General features: G+C 39.5%; 2 protein-coding genes across 2 annotated transcripts in view; one reads left to right on the forward strand and one right to left on the reverse strand.

Moving 5' to 3' along the window:
* LOC139454531 (ATP-dependent DNA helicase Q4-like) overlaps positions 1 to 26,920 on the forward strand; it is a 393,084-nt gene that overhangs the window by 69,264 nt on the left and 296,900 nt on the right. The gene's annotated exons all lie outside the window — the stretch shown is intronic.
* Positions 159 to 26,920, reverse strand: part of LOC139454532 (cholecystokinin receptor-like) — an 88,743-nt gene continuing 61,981 nt past the window's right edge. Inside the window, exons 3-4 of the mRNA XM_071236304.1 lie at positions 3,428 to 3,488; positions 159 to 1,944 (exon numbers count right to left, since the gene is read on the reverse strand). Of these exons, the coding sequence (XP_071092405.1) occupies positions 685 to 1,938 (1,254 nt within the window). The 5' untranslated portion in view covers positions 1,939 to 1,944; positions 3,428 to 3,488 and the 3' untranslated portion in view covers positions 159 to 684. The remainder of the gene's footprint in view (positions 1,945 to 3,427; positions 3,489 to 26,920) is intronic.

Below are 26,920 nucleotides of genomic sequence, written 5' to 3' on the forward strand. Positions count from 1 at the left end.
GATGCTCATGATGCAATCACTGGATTGTCTGGTCCAGACTTGATTATTTACAGACCGCTATCATAGAGCTGGAATATTGCTGACTGCAGCGTTCAACAAGAAAAAAGTCATGCCATGACAGATTAACTATAGTAATATGAAAGAATCAGGTGCCCTTAACTGTTTTTAGTAGTATAATTACACATTTTTGGGATGGCCTTTGTTTTTTTCCACTCACATTGGTTCAAAGTATTTTTTGTCAATCCCGTTTAGGTATTAATATCAGGCTCCGTTGTGGCTAATATAGATTAGAATCCTGCTTTCCCTCGATTTTGTGAGATTTTGAATATATTAGCAGTGTAACACATATATAATATAACATCACATTTCAAGCTGTACAGCGATCATTGTTTAAACAATTGTGTAATAATCTTCAAAATTAGGTTGCAACATTTCTAGCAGAATCACTACACCAAAAAAAAAAGTTCCGTTGGAGTACTATATCTTCACTAAGGGCCATGCTGTCTGGCTTACTAGCCCTAAATAAGGATAAGTAGTCTCAAACTCTGTTGAAGCTCTACTATTAATGTCCTGGGCCAATTTCACAAAGCAAGTAGTGCTGTGATTGTCTTAACTCATATTGTTCAGCGTAAGCTTGGCAATAAGATCGCTTTGTGAAAAATGTCCCTGCACACATCGTGTGATTCATCCAGATCTCTCCAGGATGAGATGCTCTTCTCGACTTTGGAGCATCTTCCTACAATATACTGTAGAGAATATTGATGTCAGTGTTTCACGGAATGACTTGTTAATTACACAATACAACACAAAGTTTGTGGAAAAATTCAGTGCCTGCATAAAATTAGTGATGGCATTCACGATCTTCACTTTATACTGTTGGGAGTCTGTGGTGTAGTTCAACACAAATTTGAGCAATTCACTTGGTGACACAAGAATAAGGAACATTATCACTACGGCAACCAGAGTTGCTGTCACACTGTTCAACGCACTATCAGTGGATCGTTTCCGCGAAATATGCCGCGCCATTTTGGTTTGATGGGGGCTGGAGTTGTAGCTCTGAGACTCCAGCTCGACAGAACAGGATGGCTTGTACGATATCTGTCCAGGACTTCTTTTAAAACTCACAGATGTTGAAAGCGTTCCGTTTTTGTTTGCGCTGTACAGACTACTCTGTTCATGGCACTGCATCGGGGCCATGTTCCTCCGCATCCTCTTGGCATGGTGAATCTTCCATATCAGACAGATATTGAAGTAGATCAGAGCAGCGCAAGGAATGAAATCAAACAGCACCGACCACATGAGACGTCTGGCTGCTACAACTTTACGCGTGAACATGCTTCGTTCTATGACATGTAGGTAAGTTACGTTGTCAGCACATTGAAAGTGTTGAATGCGTGTTTGCATGAAGATCGGTATGGTGCAAAAGGCACATCCAACAAATATAGCTGTGATACTGATACGAGTGCGACGAAGGGAGATAAGATTCCTGGCTTTAAAGGGATGACAGACGGCCATGTACCGTTCACCAGCCATTACAACAATCAACCAGGTGCTGGTTACAATAAACATAGTGATGAAGCCACCCCCGAGCCAGTCATAGTAGATCAGAGCATCACCTAGGACGTAAACTCCCTTCAGTGGTAGCATCACAAACAACAGTGCCAATAGACAAAACATGAAATCAGAAAAGGCAAGCGCGATGAGGCCCATATGGGCAGATAACTCCATCTTGGTCAATGTGCGTTGACGCTTTTCTTTCGTTAACACTAATAAATTTAAAATGTTGCCAACAATCCCAAACGAACACACAACAGGGATGCCAATGTTCATGAAATAGTATTGGATGGCGATTGCTTGAAGCTCCTCGGCACTCTGGGTGTCTTGGAGGTCAGAGGTCGTATTACCATCATTGTCTAGACTCAGATTGGGACACGACATCTTAATCTGAAAGCAGAAAAGAAAATTATTATATAATCACCAACAAAAGAAAAGTGAATACCATACATGTTGGTTAATATTTGAAGAATTACTCATATTCAAGAGATATTAGATTGGTTCGATGCTCAAAGAACATACAAGTATGTTGTGTGAACTGATGCTCATGATCACATCACATGTGACGTCATAGATCCATGACTCGACATGCACCATATGTCTTGTGCAGGATTAGCGTGTAAAGTTTGGAAGTCACGTGCTGCATATCGTGATACAATCACATTAAAATCAGACCTTAGTTCTTGCTACCGCTAAACAAAGATCTGAGGACATCCCATTACGGGTCACGTCAGACCGACCTTGCGCGAACTTTGACCGACCAATGGATTGACCAATCAGAACGGAACTTTCTCGTGTTTTACGGCACTAATTTCAAACTGGCGACTACGCTTCGAAACATATTTTGACAAATTCTCGATTACAAATTTGAAACCTGAACAAAAGAACATTCTGCAATGGCTGATAGATGGTCTAGATTGTATGGATTCAGTTGTTAAACCCGTAACCATCGTTCAGAATACCCTGTGGTCAAAGTTTTCGAGGTTGTATGATTAGAAATCACATTCTGACTGTCACTTTCATAATCTGGTAAGCTGATTGTTAGTTTTGTCATTAAATGGTACACAGATTATTGGAAACATGTCTTCTTAACCCACATACATATGTTTGAGGTGTTGAGTATTTATGGTAGATGTGTGTCAATGATGCTAGCAAACATACAAATTTTTGATCTGCACGAAATTCGAGTTTCAAACTCTGGTCATAAATTCAAAATGTCGCACACTGGACTTTTTACCGAACATTATGAAACATATTTGGAAGACAAAGGCGGAGAAGTGGCATAAGGATCACATTGGGCCACTTAATAGTTTGCTTAAAGTTGTGAAAAACTTTGAAAAATTGCTGTGAAAATAATCAGACACGTTTAAATGGCTGACAAATTACCTATGTTGCTACTTACACTTGCAAGTTTTTGCAGGTCAAATTCCCAAATATGACTAAAATGAATGGAAAAAGCAGATTTTAGGAGTTCAACGGAAAATTTAATGTGCAAGCAAGTCCTTGACCAAAGATGAATTATTTAAAATAGGTTCGTAATGTTTTATGTACATCTATAAAAATCAGCTTGGCTCAAAGCCTTCTCTTCAAATATTCATTTAAAAGTGACACAGTTCTATTTTTTCAATGAATTGAACATAATTTAGAGACTGGTCATTTATTAATGGGAGGAGGGATGGGGGTCATGAAAGTTTTTACTTGGGGGGTCGGGGGAGGGGGAGAAGGGGGACAATGACTTGATACATAAATAAAACGGTGTGTGTGTCAGGAGAATATAATACATTCCTAAGAAAAGTTATTGCACCCTGTATATTAGATGAGTCCCGATTTACTGAAAGAAGCAATGAAACATCAACAAATATCTGTTTCTCACCTGCAGTGTGCTGCCTTTGTTATCCAGAACTGGTCACTGCCTAGGTCCATTCCATTATGGGCTGGAAAAAGTGTTTTTGATATCAATTCATTTCATTTATCAAGAATGTGTAAATATGCAATGATATGAACATACAGGTAAGCACGGATGCAACAGGTGGCGTTGTTGCGGCTGCATAGTGCAAAGGACGTACATGAAATGCATGACAGAATAACTAATAATGTTATTTGATCACATGAATTTCGTTTTAATTTCATATCTTCATGAAAAATATTACACTGTGGTATTTTTTCAAATTAACATTTAAAATTTGAACATTATCAGTCATTTATTAAAGGTAGGTTGCGGTTGGGGGGTGATGGGGGTATTTTGGGGGTAGTCAGCACAATTTGATACAGTTCTAAGACCAATCTCATCGCTGTCCCAGCCAAACTTCCTCCATAATAAATTACCAGTCTCCCGTGCACTTATTGACATACATTTAATTCTCAACAGGGGGCACGGGTGGCCCAATCATCTAAGGTGCCATGATTCACTTTGCAGAATTACGTCCCTTGGGCACACCAGAAACCTATGATTGTGGGTTTGAATCCTTGTTCGCCCTGATTATGTTTCAAGGTTTGTTAGCACCATACCCATACTCGTGGGTTTCACCGAAGTGATAAACGTCTGAGACCTACATCACTTCGGGCTTTCCACCCACGTTAAGCTGACACGCTGTGATATAATTGGCATGCTGTTAAAAGCGGCGTTAAACCCAACTCACTCACTTACTAATTCTCAACAATACATTCATAGAAAATAGTCATTATCTTGCTTGTTTATTAAAAGGAATTGTGGCATGAAATCCTTGATTAGTTTAAACTCGGAATATTGTACAGCTGACAGGTTCCTATTGATAAACGGTGTCACAGTCATTGATTGCCTCTTGTCCAGTTTCATGACCTGTAGAATACATTTGGCAAATGTGCAATTGACCCAGAATGTGTTTGTATAGTAATTATATATGTATGATTTCACCTGTTCCACTGACCGTTTTAATAACTGTATTCTACGTAATAAGCGCCCAGGGCTCTCTCAAAATTAGAAATAGGGGGCTCTTATTAGAATGTTATTTTAGTGGGAAAAAAACAGAGTTGAAAGATAAATTTCGTGGTTTATGGTGACAGCCTTAAATGTTTATGTACGACATATATCTTTCCAGAATTTAATTGCCCACAATTAAGGGTGCATATAACATATGCATATACGCGAATAAATAAGTCTTGTGTACGTTGATCAATCGGAAGGGGTGCTAATTAGGATTGTTTACTAGCCAATATATCAGCAAATATTGCTGTGGGCACTTATTAGAGCGGGGCACTTATTACGTTGAATACGGTACTCGTTCCAGTGACCGTTTTAATTACTTGTTCCAGTGACCGTTTGAAGCAAGGTTGGATGGAGATTATTAATTTCATATAGGTGCAGGAAGGTTTGTAGCTTAATTGAACTGGATAGAACTGGTAGAAATCTTGCATTGTCAAGACACAATTGTGCATAATATCAGCATATATGTAGTAGTAGTAGGAGCTGTAGTAGTTATGTCAATAGTGGAAGTGGTGGTAGTAGTAGCATTAGTAGTAGCAGTAGCAATAGTAGTAGTCGTAGTAGTCGCAGTAGTTGTGTCAGAAGCAGTGACGGCAGCAGCTGCAACATCAGTAGTGGTAGTTGTCAGCAGGAACATTCTGGTCCCTCACTCACTCACTCATACACTCACTCACTCACTCACTCACTCACTCTCGTAGGAAATTAACGTTAAATAACCCTTGACAATATTTGTAAAATAAATGTTTTGTCTTCTGCATGTTCGACATGAAAATCGGTAAAACTAGAAATAAACCAGGTTGGCACACATATGAGCCTTTTCTTCAGCTGGAAGGAAATAACAAAATCAGCAGCCATTTGAACTCTTTTTCCTCCTCAGTATCTGCGAAGAAAGGATTCTCTTTCTACAATTTCCTTTATGAAAACACAGGAAAGACGCCAAGGATTCTTCTAATCCTGTTTTACATCAGCCAGGAGCAAATTAGAACCATTTTGGCATCAACAAATCCCTTTCCTGGGTTATTTCCATTTATTTCCCATCTTGACTTCCGATGGTGCTAACCTTGAATGGTCTCATAATCCATATCAGCAGATTATAAGGACCTCATACAAACCTACGCATTCTGTTATAGATCAGTGTCTGGGATCTTGATAGGTCGGAAATACTGTCAATGCGACTTTAATTTACCTCACTCACTCACTACTGTCAGTGTTTTGGGGGATGGCGCTAATGAAGTTTTGACTCCATAACATATGAGAAAAGAGAAATTTATAAATGAAAAAAATTACTTGTTTCCCCCAATCCTTTGCAGTTTATTTGCAGAAGTCAAAAGGATATTAAACTGATGCTTATAACTTTCAGTATGTTTAAGTCATCAAAACATCAAAAAGTGGAAGAATATTTTACAATAAACTGATTAGATCAGGAAAATTGCATCTTTGTGTTGAATGCGAAAACCCATTCGATATAGAATTGCCGTGGAATATTATCTTCACCCATTTTAAGAAATGTATGAAATGTACAAGTTAATCGACTTTCAAAGTCAAAGTCAAAGATATTTATTACATGTAGGGTCCCCGGCCCATGCACAAGAGAGTTACAAAAAAGTAGTTTACATATTTGGCTATATACTCATGTTTAACAATTTGTTTCTGAGGGAAATTGCATTTTTAACATTTATAGCCAGTTTTGATATGACAGCATCATCTTTTGAAGAAAGACGAGAAATAAAAGCAGGTACTTTTTTCTTAGGTCACAATAATAAGGACAGACAAAAGTAAAATTAATTTCATTTTCTATAGCTGTATGACATAATGGGCACAGCCTCTTCGATGTTTCAGTTTACATTTTTCTTCCTTCGTTTATCATTAGATCTAACAATCCGAGCCTAAATTGAATAAATGGACATCAAAGGGTTCTTGATGTTAATGTAGATAAGTATTTTTCTGGTTGAATAAGATTATTAAAGGTTCTGTACAGGTCATACCTTGAACTGATTTCTAGAGTGGAATGCCATTCCTGATAAAACATATTTATAGATTGTTCACAAAATTGTTTCAAAAAGAGTTTAACATTCAATATAGATAAAACCTTGGAACTATTGACAAAAAGAAATAATTATTGAAAATAACAATATTTGACATAAATGTGTGCACTCTTTTCATTGAACCTGGTAACATTGGTCATGAGTTTGTATCGTGTACATTTGTGAAACCTAGAATTAATGGATTGTCTTAACTTGAAACAACTTTATTAATTGTGTCCCAGGTTTCAGCTGCTATAATAAATGGGATATCAATATCTCGAGTATCCAAGGCAAAAACTTATTAAAAGGATATTAAAACCTAACTGATATCCTGATTCTGGGCCAAGTGTAAGGTTGCACTCACTCACTCACTCACTCACTCACTCACTCACTCACTCACTCACTGTTATGAAATATAGGAAAAAGGAGCCCAGAGAATCTCTTTATTTTCAGATTTTCTTGATACTGCAGTAATCTAGACTTGCCCACTATTATAGACTTACATGGGCTGTATTGGATATATTTGTTTCAGATCTGTATGACAGATTTTTCAACCACTGGTGTGTTATGTTAGCATAATCCATTGACTGAAAAACAATCTACGTTACCCGTGTTACCCAGTTCCCTCAATTGTTCAAACAATATTCATACCGAGCAGCCATTGTGGACACACAATCCCCATGATGATTGAGAAGGTAATCTTTCTGCTCTGCCCTGCCATATTGACCTAATCATTCTAATCATTACCCAATCCATTCCATGAACACAGACTCTTTACGGATGATACAGCCTTGTATTCCTAATATAACCCTATCTGATGAACGACCCAATATAGTTTGACCTCATGCCCTTTACATTCATCACTGCCGTCTGCTCAAGCATGTATGGTGCCTGATGTCTACAGGGCAAGACTAATTGCTAGACATCTGTCCGTTCCATCTTCAAACTTTCATCGCATTGATTCTCACATCCTGTTAGAATTCAGTGAGTCGGATCATTATCTTAAAGTGTGGTATTATTATAGGCGATGTTAATTGAAGAAATCAATATTATTTTCAAGTATCTCTAACAGATTGTGATTGATGGTGTTTGGATCAGTGCTGCACATGATCTGTGTGTATAACATTGATATTTCCTGCAGTGATGAGGTTATGTCAGATCTGTCACTTCTGCATCAGAGCTGACTTAATAGATTGGTAGTTGGTGAGTGTGAGTGAGTTGGGTTTAACGCCGCTTTTAACAGTATTCCAGTCATATCACGGCGTGTCAGCTTAATGTGGGAGGAAAGCCCGAAGTGATGCAGGTCTCAGATGTTTACCACTTCGGTGAAACCCATGAGCACGGGTATGGTGCTGACAAGCCTAGAAACATAATTAGGGCGAACCGGGATTCGAACCCACAATCATAGGTTTCTGGCGTGCCCAAGGGATGCAAATCTGCACAGCGAATCGCGGCGCCTTAGACGACTGGGCCACCCGTGCCCCCTAGATTGGTAGTTAGCCTCAGTGACTTGTTGGATTGTGTGTACCTGACTGTGTGGGACTTTGCTCTTAATATCAATCACTGGTTTGTCTTGTCCAGATTCACTTATTTACAGATCGCCTTCATGTAGCTGGAATATATCTGAGAGTAGTGTTAAACCACAAACAAAATAAAAGAACTGAATCTTAAGTGCTGTATGTCTTTTTACACTTCTAAGCTGACATGCTGTGATATAACTGGAATATTGTTTAAAGTGGCATCAAACTCCACTCACTCACTCACTCACTCACTCACTCACTCACTCACTTACTCACTCACTCACTCACAGCTAAAGACATCATTTCCACAGACAACAGATCTATGTTCAGCTTCCAAGGAATATAAAACGCAAGCTATCATCTCATCCTACTGGGTACCCATTCACTGCTGGTTTATTAGAGAACATATTTGATAACAAGTGTAGCCAAATGACAGCTGTAAGTCTAACACTAATTAATCAAACAGGGTGGTCAGATGTGGAAATTGTATTGAGGACCAACAATAAATGCACAATAGTTTGACTTTCTGTAAAGCCGCAGCCCCTGAAAATGTAAATACCGTATCCTTTTCTCAAATGTCAAAGACGCTTATATAGGATACCAGTGGATCAAGTTTATCATTAGGTGATTTTTACTACGGTTATTTAAGAGATAACTTTATGGCCAAAAACCTGCTTTCCCCCGCCAGGTGACATTTGCCAGACATTTTCACTCATCATGTTACATCAAAGACCTTTATTTCTTAGGCTAACATCAGAAACATGATTTTAGGATTGAAGTTCAGCGGCTAAACCATTTTATTTATAATAGTTAATGATGTTGTTCATCAATTTATGAAGTGACTGAATTGGAACACTGACTTCTTGGAGGAAGGAAACATCTTGTGGCATTTTCATCCGCAGCACTCATGTTTTGATTGTTAAACCTGCGTCACTTAACACGGAATTGGTCCGTGTGTTTATTTTTTTCTTTCAAGATGAAACTTATTTGTTGCTTGAGCACTCCAGCAGAGAGAACTTCCTTGTTATCTGTTGGAACACATTTCCTTGACTGCCTTTTTACCCTTAATGTTTTGCACTTTTTTATGGATTGAAGGATTCAAGAACTGGTACTTTCTCCTCGGTGTTAGGTGATGATGATGATGATGATGATGATGATGATGATGATCTTACTCAATGTAACATATTGTAAAAAAGCTGTTGATGGATTAATGTGGTGGAAGAAATATTACAAAAATATAATCTTAATATAATCCCTTCTTTGATCTTTCTTATCAACTTTGAATGCAAATGTGTCACTACAAACCAGTCGCAGATTCAGTGCTTTCAGAACCATTCGAAGCACAGATGGACCGTCATCTTTCTCAGCTTGAAATGTTTTCACATGACTATTAGTAGAATTATTGATGTCTAAAGAAATCTATATGTGTACGGACACCTTTTACCAATTCCTTTGATTCTTGCATCAGTCTTTGATGGAACTAATTCCCATGCCTGTTTGTGCAAAGCTGAAGTATAAAATTTGAAGGTTTGATTCTGAATCTTTCTGATCATTTTTCAATAAATTGACATAATACATCAAAGGTACTTTCATCAGATAGTAAAACCTGAGTAAAAAAAAACATTTTTAAAAATTTAAATAATACTTATTTCATCTTCTTGTTGGTATTTTGTTAAGATAATAAGGAAATGTGATTGGGTGATGTTTTAAAAAAAAGGACATGATTCTTTTATTTTATTTGAAATATTCTTTTCATCCTGATAATGATTCTTGGTTTGTCAGCACCATACCAGTTCTTGGACATGGGGTTCCCCCATGTGGTAAACATCAAAGATCTGCATCTTCCTGGGATTCCTCTCACGTTATGAATCTGTCATGCCATGATGTAACCTTCACATAACTGAATGTTAAAATCCGACTCCAAGAATTAAATAATTTTTTTTCAATTTCTCTTAACACCAAGATATTCTTTCTTATTTCCCCCTCCCTGTTGCCTGCACATTGACCTTCAACTTCATAACGCTGGGTATAAATCAGCTTGTTGATTTGAGTTGAGTGTATGACAGTAAGACATTCTTCCAGACAGAGGAGACAAATGTGAAGATGTTACGACCGTATTCCACCAAGTGATTGTAGAGGTACTCAGTCGTAAATCTATGTGGAAGTACACTGCACTATGAATTTCATCAACCTAGCCTACCAGTGTACAAGGCGATCTTAGTGCTAAAGGGGATCATAACTCCCATACCTTAACATAGACTTGCGACAGTTGTAGCGCTGAGGTTGTTATGTAAGACGGCCCCTTAACCACTAATTTGACCTGCTTGGAGACGTGAATGGTGTTTTAAATCCAGCTCAATCTGGCCATCAATGCTGTATCATTAAATGTCATCAAATTACCATTTAGATTATAAGATATCGTCAATTACATATTCTTCTATTTCCTTCTCTAGTTCTTTATTTTGCTTTTGCAATCAACGCCTCCACAATACTGAGCATCAGGCCCCTTAAGACATGATAATAGAAATATGACACTAATGAGAATTGACATCTTCCAATGGGTGACTTTCAATTTCCCTGTTTTACCTAAGAGCTTTGTGTGATAATTCATGATTACATGCAGTGCCGTTTGAAGGACTGAAAAACACAATGTTAGTTTTCCAAATTAGCTTCTAATTTCAGTGCCAGTCTTCTTTCCCACAAGGATGGTATTTAGTGTTCACAATGTAGAGTATAACCAGTTTTGATAATGGAGTTTGATCTTGCTTTGATTAAAAGGTAAAAAAAAGAATGTATCTCATTTATGTGCAAAACTTGACGGAAATTTAAGTCATTTGACTTTTACAGGATTGAATGTAGTTCGCTCCCATGAAACAGAATTGAGATGGAGTGCATGAGATGAGATGAAAAGTCCAATTATACTACTCAAAAAATGTTAAGAACACAACTCTAGTAATATGAACGAATCTGGTGGTCCTTAGTTTCTTTGAGTAGTATAAAGGTAATTGGCAGTCTCTTGTTGTACATAATATCTTACTGATGGTGTCAGTATACTGTGTCTGAGTTGGGTACTCATATTAAACTGTGGCATGGTATCTCAGTGGGCTAGCACTGTAAAATTAGCATTAGTCTCGACTAGTACAAGGTGACGCAAGCACGCACGTATGTCGCTATAAAAGTGTAATCTTGGACGCAACATTAAACCCCATTTCACCTACCCCAATTCCTGTTGTTGTTGAAAATTGTTTCCTTGCAATGTTGGTGGAATATAAAGGCCAAGGTCGCATGACAACTTACAGAAATGACATTGTTGATGACATGTGTGTTTCTCAACCAGTGTGACACAAAACAAATAATTAGTATTGACGAGGTCAATATGCTAAAACAAGGACCCGAGGACCTGACCCCTGAGGTGGTCTGACTGGATTGAGCTCACAGGCCAAAGTCCGGTCAGACCGCTGAAGGGGTTTGGTCTGAGGGTTATGTTTTCTCATGGATGAGTCAAAATGCATCATGTGACCAGTCAATACCGATCATGTGATGAGTCAATATTCGAGGTCAGTGTCCGTCACATGATTGGGGGTCTACATTGAAATGTAGTCCGTCAAGTGGTACGTATTAACCAATGGAATTGCAAGATTCTTAATAGAGGTATAAGAATGTCCTCTGTTGTATTCTTCATGTGAACTGCCATACGTTGTTTGTTTTTTGTTTTTTCTTTATGAGTTATGATGATCATTCAAAAAACATTATATCAAATTTAGCTGTAAAAAGTAATGCTACGTTGGCGTTATCATTTAGAGCCCTTGGTCTGTTCAACGTCCTTCCTATGTGTCAGTTAATGGCAGACCCTCGGGCTTCTTCAAATAATAATACCATGTAATGTAGCATAACCATCAAAAGAAACATCATCATGACAAAAGTGTCTGAACAGTTGCGAGCCAAATCACTCATATCTCCTACCGTGTGAAAATATTTTCCTAAAAACAATTCAAAATGGCCACCCAAGATGTCAGCACCCAGAAATGATGAATGGGAAATATTATGATATTGACGGAAACACTCATAATATGTTACAATTTCCATTGATAACCTTAAATGAACCTGTTGAGTTGATAAAACTTTGATTTATTGAACATAAGTGAAGTATAATGATCTCCCTTTAACAAGCAAAGCAAGACAATTCTTGTTATATGATTTTTGCCCTTGTTAAGAAAATCAACAAATTGACTGCATAAATTTATAATTTGACACCTGCAGTGTTAGGTTCCAATCTGCTTCAAATCTAGGGTTAACAAAGCTCACCAATCTTTTGTACAATTCTGTCGCTATCACAAGCACGTGTTTATGAATCACTATCAAATAGTGATGAAATATGAACACATGCATGATACATCTTTCATAGCCAAAGCTCTATGATAAATAAAAGCTACAATACCCTTTTCATAATCATAAGAAATCTCTGCTTAAAGCAAAGTCCTTTGTACAATTCCGTCTCTATCACAGGCATGTGTTTATGAATCACTTTCAAATAGTGATGAAATGTGAACACATGCATGTGTAGCCGCCATAAAATTTCCAAGTCCTGTGATGGGATTCGAACCACAGACCTTCTGATCAGAGGTCAGACACCTTGTCCACATGACCAAAGAGGTTAACCCCGTCAGCAAGCTGACAAGGTAAGAATGTCATCTGTGGGATGACTCCACGCCCTGCTACACATGGCACACCTAGCTTTCATAGCCTGATTGAATGACTGGGACAGGTGCAACTATCCATGGTGGGCACTTCAGTCTGTTCACGATGGTCACAGTTATCCACTCGTCACGTCTTCAAATCTAATCATTTTTTTCCACGGACTATTTTAGCTCAACACATCCAGGGTTCTGAGGAACTCATAGGTTTCCTGCCTTTGCCATCTATTCAATCAGTTCCCTCATTGATTTTGTGTCCCTTCGTGACAGATTCTGCCACCACATCTACTGACCATGGATTAATGGCTATTTCTTTGTCTAAACACTAAGTGATAAGGAGACATCAGGGATCCTGATCAGTTTTTAAGCCACTGAGTATTTACTCATATGTTATCATTCCCGTTGATAGTTTTCTTTGGGTAATCAATATACTTTTCCTCTCTTTGGTCCAGTTTATTGGGTTTTGTAAACTGCTGAGGAGATATAAAACATATTTCTGCTTCTATGCTGTTCATGCAACTTCTAATTGGCAAATGTCTGTGGCTGCCTCAAGTGAGTCACGTCACATGACCTCATAACAGTAGTTCCTATCTAAGTTACAGTGAGAGAGATGTTACACTTCTGTACATTACTGCATATCACCATCTAGAAAGCGACCCCACGTATAAGGCGACTCCCCTGTACAAGCTTTCAAAATCGATGCTACTTTATATACCCCATCTTTAAAGCTAATCAGATGCTGGAAGTCTTTATAACTGATGGTTCATCTGATGCCTAAGGTCTTTATAACTGATGGTTCATCTGATGCCTTAGGTCTTTATAACTGATGGTTCATCTGATGCCTAAGGTCTTTATAACTGATGGTTCATCTGATGCCTTAGGTCTTTATAACTGATGGTTCATCTGATGCCTTAGGTCTTTATAACTGATGGTTCATCTGATGCCTTAGGTCTTTATAACTGATGGTTCATCTGATGCCTTAGGTCTTTATAACTGATGGTTCATCTGATGCCTTAGGTCTTTATAACTGATGGTTCATCTGATGCCTTAGGTCTTTATAACTGATTGTTCATCTGATACCTTAGGTCTTTATAACTGATGGTTCATCTGATGCCTAAGGTCTTTATAACTGATGGTTTATCTGATGCCTTAGGTCTTTATAACTGATGGTTCATCTGATGCCTTAGGTCTTTATAACTGATGGTTCACTTGATGCCTTAGGTCTTTATAACTGATGGTTTATCTGATAACTTTCTTTATAACTGATGGTTCCTCATATCACTTGTACCACAACCATGAAGATCTGGGTAGTAGAGAAAGGCCTTCAGCATCCCATGCTTGCCATAAGAGGCGTCCATGCTTGTTGTTAGAGGTGACTATGCTTGTTGTAAGAGGCGACTATGCTTGTTGTAAGAGGCGACTATGCTTGGTGTAAGAGGCGACTATGCTTGTTGTAAGAGGCGACTATGCTTGTTGTAAGAGGCGACTATGCTTGTTGTAAGAGGCGACTATGCTTGTTGTAAGAGGCGACTATGCTTGGTGTAAGAGGCGACTTTGCTTGTTGTAAGAGGTGACTATGCTTGTTGTAACAGGCGACTATGCTTGTTGTAACAGGCGACTATGCTTGTTGTAACAGGCGACTATGCTTGTTGTAACAGGCGACTATGCTTGGTGTAAGAGGCGACTTTGCTTGTTGTAAGAGGCGACTATGCTTGTTGTAAGAGGTGACTATGCTTGTTGTAAGAGGCGACTATGCTTGTTGTAACAGGCGACTATGCTTGTTGTAACAGGCGACTATGCTTGTTGTAAGAGGCGACTATGCTTGTTGTAAGAGGTGACTATGCTTGTTGTAAGAGGCGACTATGCTTGTTGTTAGAGGTGACGAAGGGGATCAGGGGGTCTGGCTAGCTGACTTGGTTGATGGATGTCATCGTAACCCAATTGTGTAGACGATGCTCATGATGTCAATCACTGGATTGTCTTCTCCAGACTCAATGATTTACAGACTGCCATCATATAACAGGAATATTGCTGAGTTCGGCGTTAAAGAACAAACAAACCAACTTGTACCACAGATGCCGTGACCTTGCAGCCATGGCCAGCAAGTGACCTCAGTCTGAGTCTCAGTCTGAGTCTCAGTGTTTCATAACGAACATGAACTGGATTACCTGTAATGCTAATTTGTAGAACACAGGTATAAATTTTATTCTTGGATTATCACCCATTTTTACTGTTAAGTGAGAAATGAGGCTTATTATACATTTTTTTAATTTCTAGATTTCCTGTTCTATTACCTTGCCGACACAGGCATGAATTAATTTCTCAGATCGTCATTGATTTTTCCTGGGAAAGGGGGCTTTTTGATCTTCTTATTTCATTTCTATCAAAGAAAGAACATGATAATTGAAGTTTGACTCACATTAACTCAAATCAATTTAAGACAGGAGAATATAGGGGGGGGTGATAATGATATTAGATTATACTGGAATTAATGCTAAATTGTGTTGATGAGAATACGTTGTTCAGTAATTGGTAAGCAGGGCAGGCTAACAAGCTTGAGGAAAGTCTTAATATTTCTAAAGTTGCATGCTCATAGACAAGTGTCAGCGATAAATTTGATGACTTGGATCTGCAGAGGAAACGGAGGACTACGAAGCTGGAGGTGTTTCCTGAGAACACTGATAAAACATTCTAAATCTGAATACTTTTATGTTGTCAGTACCAGAGAGATATAACTCGAGACAAGAATTAAGACGAGACCAATTTGATAATGTCGCTTGTTGTCTGAATTTATTGGGCTAATTAACTGTGTCAATGGTTAAAGTATAATTGTTGTAAGTGCCTAGCCCTGCAGCATATGATGTGAACAATTATCTCTGTCTAAAAGACAGTATTCACAGTGCTTCCTATTTCTTCAAGGGTCTGTAGGGTTGTAGAGGCATTCAGTGTTATTGCTGAAGCTCATGGTCTGATTCCCCACTTGGAGACATGTCAAGACCATTATGGGTTTCCTTCTCAATGGTATAACTGGAATACTTTGTTGGTTTGTTGTTTAACGCCCCACTCAGCAATATTCCAGCTATATGACGGCGGTCTGTAAATAATCAAGTCTGGACCAGACAATCCAGTGATTGACATCATGAGCATCAATCCACGCAATTGGGATATGATGATATGCATCAACCAAGTCAGCGAGCCTGACCACCCGATCCTGTTAGTCGCCTCTTACGACAAGCACAGTCGCCTTTTACGGCAAGCATGGGTTGCTGAAGACCTATTCTACCCCCCGATCTTCACGGGTCTGCTGGCATACTGCTAAAGGACCATAAAACCATACCCACTTATTCTTCTCTGTCATATAAATTATATATTAATGCCAGTCTCTATTTGATTTCTGTCATTGTCATTGTAAGCCGAATTTTGAGGACCAGAAAAAAGATTCTGTAGAAAGGGGTCGACTTATGTATGGGTTACACTTTCTTCAAACTTTTTGTGTTGGTAAAAAAAACTACATCGTATCGCTTCAGGTGAATGAATGCTATAACAAACTTCGTCAATGAAAATGTGAAATTTGCAATTAAACATCACTAGAGATGATGATTTACCATTTCGATTGCATTTCTGGTTGTGCTTGTCTTTGTTTTATATGCAGGGATAATGATTACCGTAATTACTGTAAATAACGGTGAGTGGGTAAATGCTGCAGACCAAATGGAACAGGGCAAACAGAAGTTGTAAGTACAGAATGACACTGAAATTAATGTAAATTTTATTGAATGAAAGTTTGTTAAAAATTAATAAAGTACATTATGTAGATTACAAACTTTTTGTTATCGATGGTGTAACGACACGATTAACTTGCATAATTCAAGATGGACTTGATCTTGTTGATATGACAAGACATAGTTTTAGGTTGGGGGTCTGGCTTATCTACCGCCAAATTTGATACAAATTTCAAGGAGCAAGTTAAAACCTCGGCTTATCTATGAGATCAGCTTTTTTTCGGTCAAATGACCAAATCTAATTGAAAAAAATGTGAAGCAATTCATAGGATAAGAGAGCCATTAGAGTTACCTCTCACACTTATAAACGTCGTGTTAAAAAAGTTGCACAGTTCAAAGATTTAAAAAAAAATGGGACATAGAGTAAGTGCTACAGTGTGAATGTTGTCATTAATTACCCAAGGGACAGAGCAGTCAAATGAAACGGCAGATGCAGGAAGCCGGTTTAGGGCAAAAACACTCCACATCTACTCAAATCATACCTTTTAGCACAGTAAAAAAAGAAAAAACATGTAATCAGATATTGCTTATTTTTTACGTACCTTTATCTCTTTGGGAACAATATATAATTGTACTGTACAGAGATTACTGACCTTGCACACCTAACTGTGCCTCCTCCTTTACCCACATTCCTATTTTTTTACATGCTGCTCTATTATTCCAGCCTCACCTCATTATTTGTCCTTTTTTTGGTTCTTGCCTTTATCATCCTTAGCCTTAAACCACCACTTCTTCCTCCAGGAGGGAACGGAAGGCCTGTCAACTTTGAGACACAGCACAAGTCACTCATTTGACCTCTTAGGAGCAATTATTGTCTCACATCCCAACATTCATACCATCCTGCCCAACTCTTGTACCACCCTGCCTAACTCTTGTACCATCCTGCCCAACTCTTGTACCACCCTGCCCAACTCTTGTACCATCCTGTCCAACTCTTGTACCATCCTGTCCAACTCTTGTACCATCCTGTCCAACTCTTGTACCACCCTGTCCAACTCTTGTACCACCCTGCCCAACTCTTGTACCATCCTGTCCAACTCTTGTACCATCCTGTCCAACTCTTGTACCATCCTGTCCAACTCTTGTACCACCCTGTCCAACTCTTGTACCACCCTGCCCAACTCTTGTACCATCCTGCCCAACTCTTGTACCATCCTGTCCAACTCTTGTACCATCCTGTCCAACTCTTGTACCATCCTGCCCAACTCCTGTACCATCCTGTCCAACTCTTGTACCATCCTGCCCAACTCCTGTACCATCCTGCCTAACTCTTGTACCATCCTGCCCAACTCCTGTACCATCCTGCCCAACTCTTGTACCATCCTGTCCAAATCTTGTACCATCCTGTCCAAATCTTGTACCATCCTGTCCAACTCTTGTACCATCCTGTCCAACTCTTGTACCACCCTGTCCAACTCTTGTACCATCCTGTCCAACTCTTGTACCATCCTGTCCAACTCTTGTACCATCCTGTCCAACTCTTGTACCACCCTGTCCAACTCTTGTACCACCCTGCCCAACTCTTGTACCATCCTGTCCAACTCTTGTACCATCCTGTCCAACTCTTGTACCATCCTGCCCAACTCTTGTACTATCCTGCCCAACTCCTGTACCATCCTGTCAAACTCTTGTACCATCCTGCCCAACTCCTGTACCATCCTGCCTAACTCTTGTACCATCCTGCCCAACTCCTGTACCACCATGCCCAACTCTTGTACCAGCCTGCCCATCTCTTGTACCACCCTGTCCAACTCTTGTATCACCCTGCCTAACTCTTGTACCATCCTGCCCAACTCTTGTACCATCCTGCCCAACTCTTGTACCACCCTGCCCAACTCTTGTACCATCCTGCCCAACTCTTGTACTACCCTGCCCAACTCTTGTACCACCCTGCCCAACTCTTGTACCACCCTACCTAACTCTTGTACCATCCTGCCCAACTCTTGTACCACCCTGTCCAACTCTTGTACCACCCTGCCCAACTCTTGTACCATCCTGCCCAACTCTTGTACCACCCTACCTAACTCCTGTACCACCCTGCCTAACTCTTGTACCATCCTGCCCAACTCTTGTACCATCCTGCCCAACTCTTGTACCATCCTGCCTAACTCTTGTACCACCCTGCCCAACTCTTGTACCATCCTATCCAACTCCTGTACCATCCTACCCAACTCTTGTACCATCCTGCCCAACTCTTGTACCATCCTGTCCAACTCTTGTAACACCCTGCCCAACTCTTGTACCATCCTGCCTCTCTTGTACCACCCTGCCCAACTCTTGTACCACCCTGTCCAACTCTTGTACCACCCTGTCCAACTCCTGTACCATCCTGCCCAACTCCTGTACCACCCTGTCCAACTCTTGTACCATCCTGCCCAACTCTTGTACCACCCTGCCCAACTCTTGTACCATCCTGCCCAACTCTTGTACCACCCTGTCCAACTCTTGTACCACCCTGTCCAACTCCTGTACCATCCTGTCCAACTCTTGTACCATCCTGTCCAACTCTTGTAACACCCTGTCCAACTCTTGTACCACCCTGCCCAACTCTTGTACCATCCTGCCTCTCTTGTACCACCCTGCCCAACTCTTGTACCACCCTACCTAACTCTTGTACCATCCTGTCCAACTCTTGTACCATCCTGCCTCTCTTGTACCACCCTGCCCAACTCTTGTACCACCCTGTCCAACTCTTGTACCACCCTGTCCAACTCCTGTACCATCCTGCCTCTCTTGTACCACCCTGCCCAACTCTTGTACCACCCTACCTAACTCTTGTACCACCCTGCCCAACTCTTGTACCATCCTGCCTCTCTTGTACCACCCTGCCCAACTCTTGTACCACCCTACCTAACTCTTGTACCACCCTGCCCAACTCTTGTACCATCCTGCCTCTCTTGTACCACCCTGCCCAACTCTTGTACCACCCTGTCCAACTCTTGTACCACCCTGTCCAACTCCTGTACCATCCTGCCCAACTCCTGTACCACCCTGTCCAACTCTTGTACCATCCTGCCCAACTCTTGTACCACCCTGCCCAACTCTTGTACCATCCTGCCCAACTCTTGTACCACCCTGTCCAACTCTTGTACCACCCTGTCCAACTCCTGTACCATCCTGTCCAACTCTTGTACCATCCTGTCCAACTCTTGTACCACCCTGCCCAACTGTTGTACCATCCTGTCCAACTCTTGTACCACCCTGTCCAACTCCTGTACCATCCTGCCCAACTCCTGTACCACCCTGTCCAACTCTTGTACCATCCTGCCCAACTCTTGTACCACCCTGCCCAACTCTTGTACCACCCTACCCAACTCTTGTACCATCCTGCCTAACTCTTGTACCACCCTGTCCAACTCTTGTACCATCCTGCCCAACTCTTGTACCACCCTACCCAACTCTTGTACCACCCTGCCCAACTCTTGTACCATCCTGCCCAACTCTTGTACCATCCTGCCCAACTCTTGTACCACCCTGTCCAACTCTTGTACCACCCTGCCCAACTCTTGTACCACCCTGTCCAACTCTTGTACCATCCTCTCCAACTCTTGTACCACCCTGCCTAACTCTTGGACACTCTGTCTAACTCTTCGACACTCTGCCTAACTCTTGAACACTGCCTATCTCTAGTTGTTCACTCCAACAATCAACACGCAGAGGTGGCTGTATAACCAATCTTTCAGTTATTGTAACAAACATATGAAATAATTCATTTTTCAGCTGGAATACCATGCAACCAAAACCAATTCCATTCCTTTTTCCATACAATTTGGAATACAAGAGCTTCCAGTTCAAACATAACCTCCACATCTGTCTCTTGAATGTGCTGCGAAGGAAGTGCTATTGCGTTTTGTAAATCTTATCAATGAAATGTCATGGGGAATACAGGTTATGTATGTGTACAATGTTACAATATCCATGTACACATCTCCTCTAAGTCGCACTGTCACACCTCTGAAACTCCACCTATTTTCTAAACAAAAAACAAAAGGAAATATTTTCTTGACCAGGAGCCATGAAATTCAATAATGCAGTTACGATCGGATTCCTTTCCTGAACACAGTTATCTCTGATACTCTTTCAAGATGAGGAACGTTTTTAGCATGTCGCTATCGGCTGTGATCATGAACAGCTTAAGGCACATTATGAATATTTCCTGTTTCCTCCTATCCAAGCACTGTTGCTTCTGAGGAAAGGGATTACCATTTTCCTTAATACAGAATGTTCTAATCCAGGACAAAGCCTTTAATGGCCATTATGGCACCGCGTGATTGTTTCTGTGTCTCATGGTAATCCCTTGATAATGGTCAGGCAGTCAGAATTAGCTTCCTCAGAAGCTTGCCAAGTTCCTCAGTGTTTTCGGCACGGAGCCTTCGTTAACTCTGTTTTGAAAATACCAGACCATAATTAATTGTGCTAATAAGAGCTATAGGGGCTGTTAGGAATTTTGTAATGTTCACATGTTGATGCTGGTGACTGTGATTTTCTTCAGATGGTGAGCTAGCTGTTAGGAAAACAGGGTTGAAAGAGTGATGGGCTACACATGGGGAATCTCATCTCATTGAGAGTTGATATTTTTTATGTTATAAGACACAAGGTGAGATTTTATTTGTCAGCCAACATCATTCTTCCAACTTTTTCCGCTTGTAAGTAATAATAAGCATTGCAAGCCACGAATCGCTTAGAGAAAGCAAATTCATCGCTCACCCTGGGGTCTGCAACTGTTTGAAGCGCTTACGCACCTTTCAAAAATGGCTGTGCAACTACCGCTTGATTGCCTTGACGTAATGAAGAATATAATCGAAGAGGCTTGATGACGAGCTGATGAATTTATGACAACTTTGAAGATGTGGAGCAGACTGAGGATGATGCGGTGATAGCGGATGCGGAGTCATTTCTTGAGATTTGAACATGTGTGTAACATGATGACGTTGTCAATTGGACAACACTGCTTTTGAGAGGGTAGTGAGTTGTTCCCCTTAGATGGGCACTGCAAATGCCAATAAATAATCAACATCCTTAAAGAGGGTGTAAATAATTTTGATATTTCATATAAGAAAAAAACCGACTCGTAAACATTGTTTATTGTACAATAAAACACTGCAAGGAAAATAAACAACCCTGGCACCCCGTATGATTTATTCTCCCTACATATGTTTTATTTTACAATAAACTCCCCCTCATCGTTTACCTCTTAAATAATTATATAACTGAAATACTGTTCAAAGCTACCAACCAACACACACACACTCTTTGGTCAGTGGCCATTATTCCCCATGTGTAGAGAAGTTTATTACTTTATACGGTATGTGAAATATGCTTCTGTTCACCCAGCAGGATCAGTGGATGCCTGGAGGTGGTAATAAAGAGGACACTGACCTTCTCATGCCTAATGGGCAGCTTGGATTGTATGATCCCCATGGAGCTGAGATTGCTATGTACATGTATTATCCTTTTAAGGGAGGCTCTCATAAGTATCACATGTCCTGATTATAATATGTTTTATGCTCATACAGTGTCTCATATATATCTTATAGAAGTTGGAATTAGGCAAATGTGAGGAAAATACATGTTTTCTCTGACTACAACATGTATGTGATATTAATGATACAGAGGTAATAATGTCACTTAGGGTAACAGATAGGCCCTGAATTGTTTGATAGGCATTACTAAGATGTTGACCGTTGACACAATTTATGGATAACAACTTGTTTACTGTAAAGGCGACATTTCGGTGTAGATCATTATGCCGTTGCAAAGCAAGGACAAGCTTGATGATATAAGGATCTAAACAGAAATTTCGCTTTTAGGGTAAATGAAGAAGTTATTATCCATAAATTGTGTCTACTTTCAAATATTAATGATTCTGAAAATTGGTTGGTTGTTTAACGCCGCACTCAGCAATATTCCAGCTATGTAACGGCAGTCTGTAAATAATCGAGTCTGGACCAGAAAATCAAGTGATTGATCTCATGAGCATCGATCCATGCAATTGGGATCGATGACATGCATCAACCAAGTCAGAGAGCCTGACCACACGACCCCGTTAGTCGCCTTTTACGACAATCATAGTCGCCATTTATGGCAAGCATGGGTTGCTGAAGACCTATTCTAACCCGGATCTTCACAGATGATTCTGAAAAGGAACCTATGAGTGTTAAGGAATCCTCAAATCCCCAATTTCTCAACTGAAGTCCTGCATGTCTGGACAGACCCTAGAGCTCAGGAAAAGGAAATTATTTTATTAGCTGCCAGAGCTGAGAAGATTGCAAGACTGCAATAGGGATGATTATTTCATAGACAATATGCTGTCTGTCTGTCTACACACAAAAGCAGGTCTAGCCAGCTCTATTTGTTGTTATTTTAGAGGAGCGAAAGAAGAATATTGTGTACTATAAGATTTCATAGACTAAATGTTTGTCTCTCTTCATTACTGAAACGACCTTGCTAATAGTCTTCTGCATCAGTCTCAGCATCCTTGCCCCGGGTTTGCCCTCCAGGCTGTGAGTTTACTGCTCTACAGCGCTGTGTCTCCTTTGACTGACCATGCTCAATAGTCCTGCTGTGAGGAACCTCGGAAGGAATTCCATGTAGTATCTAATTTTAGTCCCTGACATGACGCTTCTTTGAAGTTATTTGCCAATCAATTTGAATAATGTTTGCACACATTTTTTTGGGTGATAATTCATATATTTTCCATTTCTTACTGCTATTAGAGGTCTGGCATGTGTGAGATCAAACAGAACCTACTGGGGGACATTGCCTTGCTGATCACCCATTGGTTGATTGACGTAAATGTTAGCTTGGGGTTTCATATTCAAATCTAACAAGTAATTCTATTTTTGACTCCATCTTTCCTTAAAAACATATTTTCATATTTGTTCCATCAATGCCATGACGAAACGAATAAAAGTGACAAAATCATTTCCATAATTAAAAGAAATCTCTGCTAGAAGCAGGGTCCAATGAATGATTCTCATTATATCATGTGTTTATGAATCACTGTCAAATAGTGATGATACCACATGTTCACGAAACGGTCAAATGTTCTGCCCCAAACTTTCTGGTTAATGATCGAGTCCAAGGCAAAAAAACATTCCATAGCTTTCGACTTATGTCATAAGTTCAGATTGGCAGTATTTCTCAACATATTCAACTTTTTAACCAGTAAACAAATTGCTTTTTGAAGAAAAGAAGGCATTTCCTTTAACTGTGTGTTTTTATTGTATGAACATACTTGATGTTTCAGTTCTGATTTCTTATAGACATGGTGCAGCAACAATTAAGTTGTTTACCTGCAAAAGTTTAAGTCGAATTGAGGAAGTGCATATTGTTTGTGTGTTTGTTGTTTAACGCCTCGCTCAGCAATATTCAACCTATATGACAGCGGTCTGTATTTAATCCAGTCTGGACAAGACAATCCAGTGATTGACATCATGAGCATCGATCCACTCCACTGGGATACAATGACATGCATCAACCAAGTCAGCTAGTCTGACCACCCGATACCGTTAGTCGCCTCTTGCGACAAGCATAGTCACCTTTTATGGGGAAGTGCATATTGATATTTGTTTGTGCCTAGAAAATTCATGACTGTCTCAATCAATGTGGTCATTGAATTAATTCACTGTTTTTGAACTTAATGATTGGAATTGATATTGGCTAACATACAAAATCTCACCCTTCTGTATTTTAATGTTAAATATATCAACACTCGTTGATTCAAGAAGCAAAATTCTCTTGGCATGCCTCCAAGTTTTGCCACTTTAATCTACTTATTTTAATACATTTGATGTGAAATGTTTCTCTTGTTTTCATGTTGTAAATAAGTTCTAGCAACAAATAATCATTCATACACCAAAGAGTAATCACATTCATGGTATAATATGAAGCTATTTGAAAATAGTTGGCTAGGAAGAAAGTTTTTCAATAGTCTATTTCTTCTGGTTTTAAGTTTAAATCATATTTGTCTGTCTGCAGAAAACAGATATCCTTTTATTTGCAACCAAACAAAGTTACAAGAGGAAAGTTTTGGGAAAAATTCCTTTATTTTGGATGGAGTTTGTCCATAACCTGTTTTCTTCTTGAATTGGAGTCATTTCTCACATGCATGTTCTTTATAAGTAAGTCAGGAGAACAAATAAACAATATAACTTTCAAATAATCTTACTCTAGACAAGAGAGGATCCGAAATGATAAGGTTTGAAGGAAGTTTTTGAAATATAAATACTTTGCTTGTGAATACACAAGAGTTAGTATGAAATCAATAATACATCCGACAGATATAAAATGGTTTAATTGTGAAAAGATGAGTTTGTGTTGGCCAGAGCGTATCTCTACCAAGGAACATGATTGGATCCTATGGTGTCCATAGAAGACTATTATTGCCTCGGCGCAAACATCTGCGGCGTCATCTGCCATTGTTGAGAGATGTACTATGTCACTCAGGGAGATATTTCAAGACCATATCTCTGCTGCATATGATAGTATTCAACAAAAACAAAAACATGTACCCTCAACATGTTTCTCTAATAACAAAATGGGCTTTTGCTAAAAAATAAATTGCTTAATATCCTCTGGATAAAATTATTCCAAAACAGATTATTATTTGCCATTACCTGTATCAGATATCCTGCCTGTTCTTTTCATCTCCAAGAGAGACATATTTTCCGTAATCACTCGTACCGAGTGGGTTATTCTATTTATTACCCATATTCATATTAAAGACATGTTTCAAGAAAAAAAACAATCAACTGTCGCCAATCAAGAATCAGCTGTTTTGTATCAATCCGCGTGTGAAAAAACACTGTCCACTCATTCTAACCGCATTACTCAATTAACGTGTTGTTACGCGTGAAAAACATAGTTCTGAAGTATGTTCAGACTTTTTTTATGTGGTACAATATTTTCTATCTGTACTAGGATAAGTCTGATTTGTTGTTCTCAGTTTCAGTAAGGTGACAGAGTAGTCTAGTGGTTAAAGCAGTAGCTCAGAAGGTCTGAGTTTGATTCCCTGGATGGGTTAAATATTAGGAGCCCATTAATGCCCTGCAGTAATATTACTGGAATATTGCAAAAAGTGGCAAAAGTATAAAAAACCAATGCCAGGGAATAACCAGTCTTGATTGTCTACCAATACAGATTCCATTGGGAGTAATCAGTGTTGACACCAGGTGTTAATTGAAAAGGCAAGATAATGATGACAATTATATCAATGGATCACTGAAATCAGTGTTGACACCAGGTGTTAATGGAAAAGGCAAGATAATGAAGACAATTATATCAATGGATCACTGAAATCAGTGTTGACACCAGGTGTTAATGGAAAAGGCAAGATAATGATGACAATTATATCAATGGATCACTGAAATCAGTGATGACACCAGGTGTTAATGGAAAAGGCAAGATAATGATAACAATTATATCAATGGATCACTGAAATCAGTGTTGACACCAGGTGTTAACGGAAAAGGCAAGATAATGATGACAATTATATCAATGGATCACTGAAATCAGTGATGACACCAGGTGTTAATTGAAAAGGCAAAATAATGATGACAAATATATCAATGGATCACTGAAATCAGTGTTGACACCAGGTGTTAATTGAAAAGGCAAGATAATGATGACAATCATATCAATGGATCACTGAAATCAGTGATGACACCAGGTGTTAATGGAAAAGGCAAGATAATGATGACAATTATATCAATGGATCACCGAAATCAGTGATGACACCAGGTGTTAATGGAAAAGGCAAGATAATGATGACAATTATATCAATGGATCACTCTAATCAGTGATGACACCAGGTGTTAATGGAAAAGGCAAGATAATGATGACAATTATATCAATGGATCACTCTAATCAGTGATGACACCAGGTGTTAATGGAAAAGGCAAGATAATGATGACAATTATATCAATGGATCACTGAAATCAGTGTTGACACCAGGTGTAAATGGAAAAGGCAAGATAATGATGACAATTATATCAATGGATCACTGAAATCAGTGTTGACACCAGGTGTTAATGGAAAAGGCAAGATAATGATCACAATTCTCTCAAGGGATATCAGGTGTTCACAGTAAGGGTAAGCCTGACCTGCTCTTCTAGTAGCACCCACCACTCACACAATTTGCTTGAAATTGTAAAAGTGTTTTGCCGCTTAACGCCACACTCAGCATTACTCTGCCATCTGACAGCGGCCCATAAACAATTGAGTCTAAACCAGCGATACTGATTCTGGACCACACAATCAAGTGATAATGCACCAGATAATCCAGTGACACGACAGCGCGTATAATGATTTTGTTGAAACTACAAAACAGCGTGTGAACTTTGAATGACATCTGCTGCGTACAAGTGAAGAGAAACACTTAAGA

This window comes from Haliotis cracherodii, unplaced genomic scaffold, assembly GCF_022045235.1.
Source record: "Haliotis cracherodii isolate W230 unplaced genomic scaffold, xgHalCrac1.p SCAF_10, whole genome shotgun sequence".
NCBI lineage: Eukaryota > Metazoa > Mollusca > Gastropoda > Lepetellida > Haliotidae > Haliotis > Haliotis cracherodii.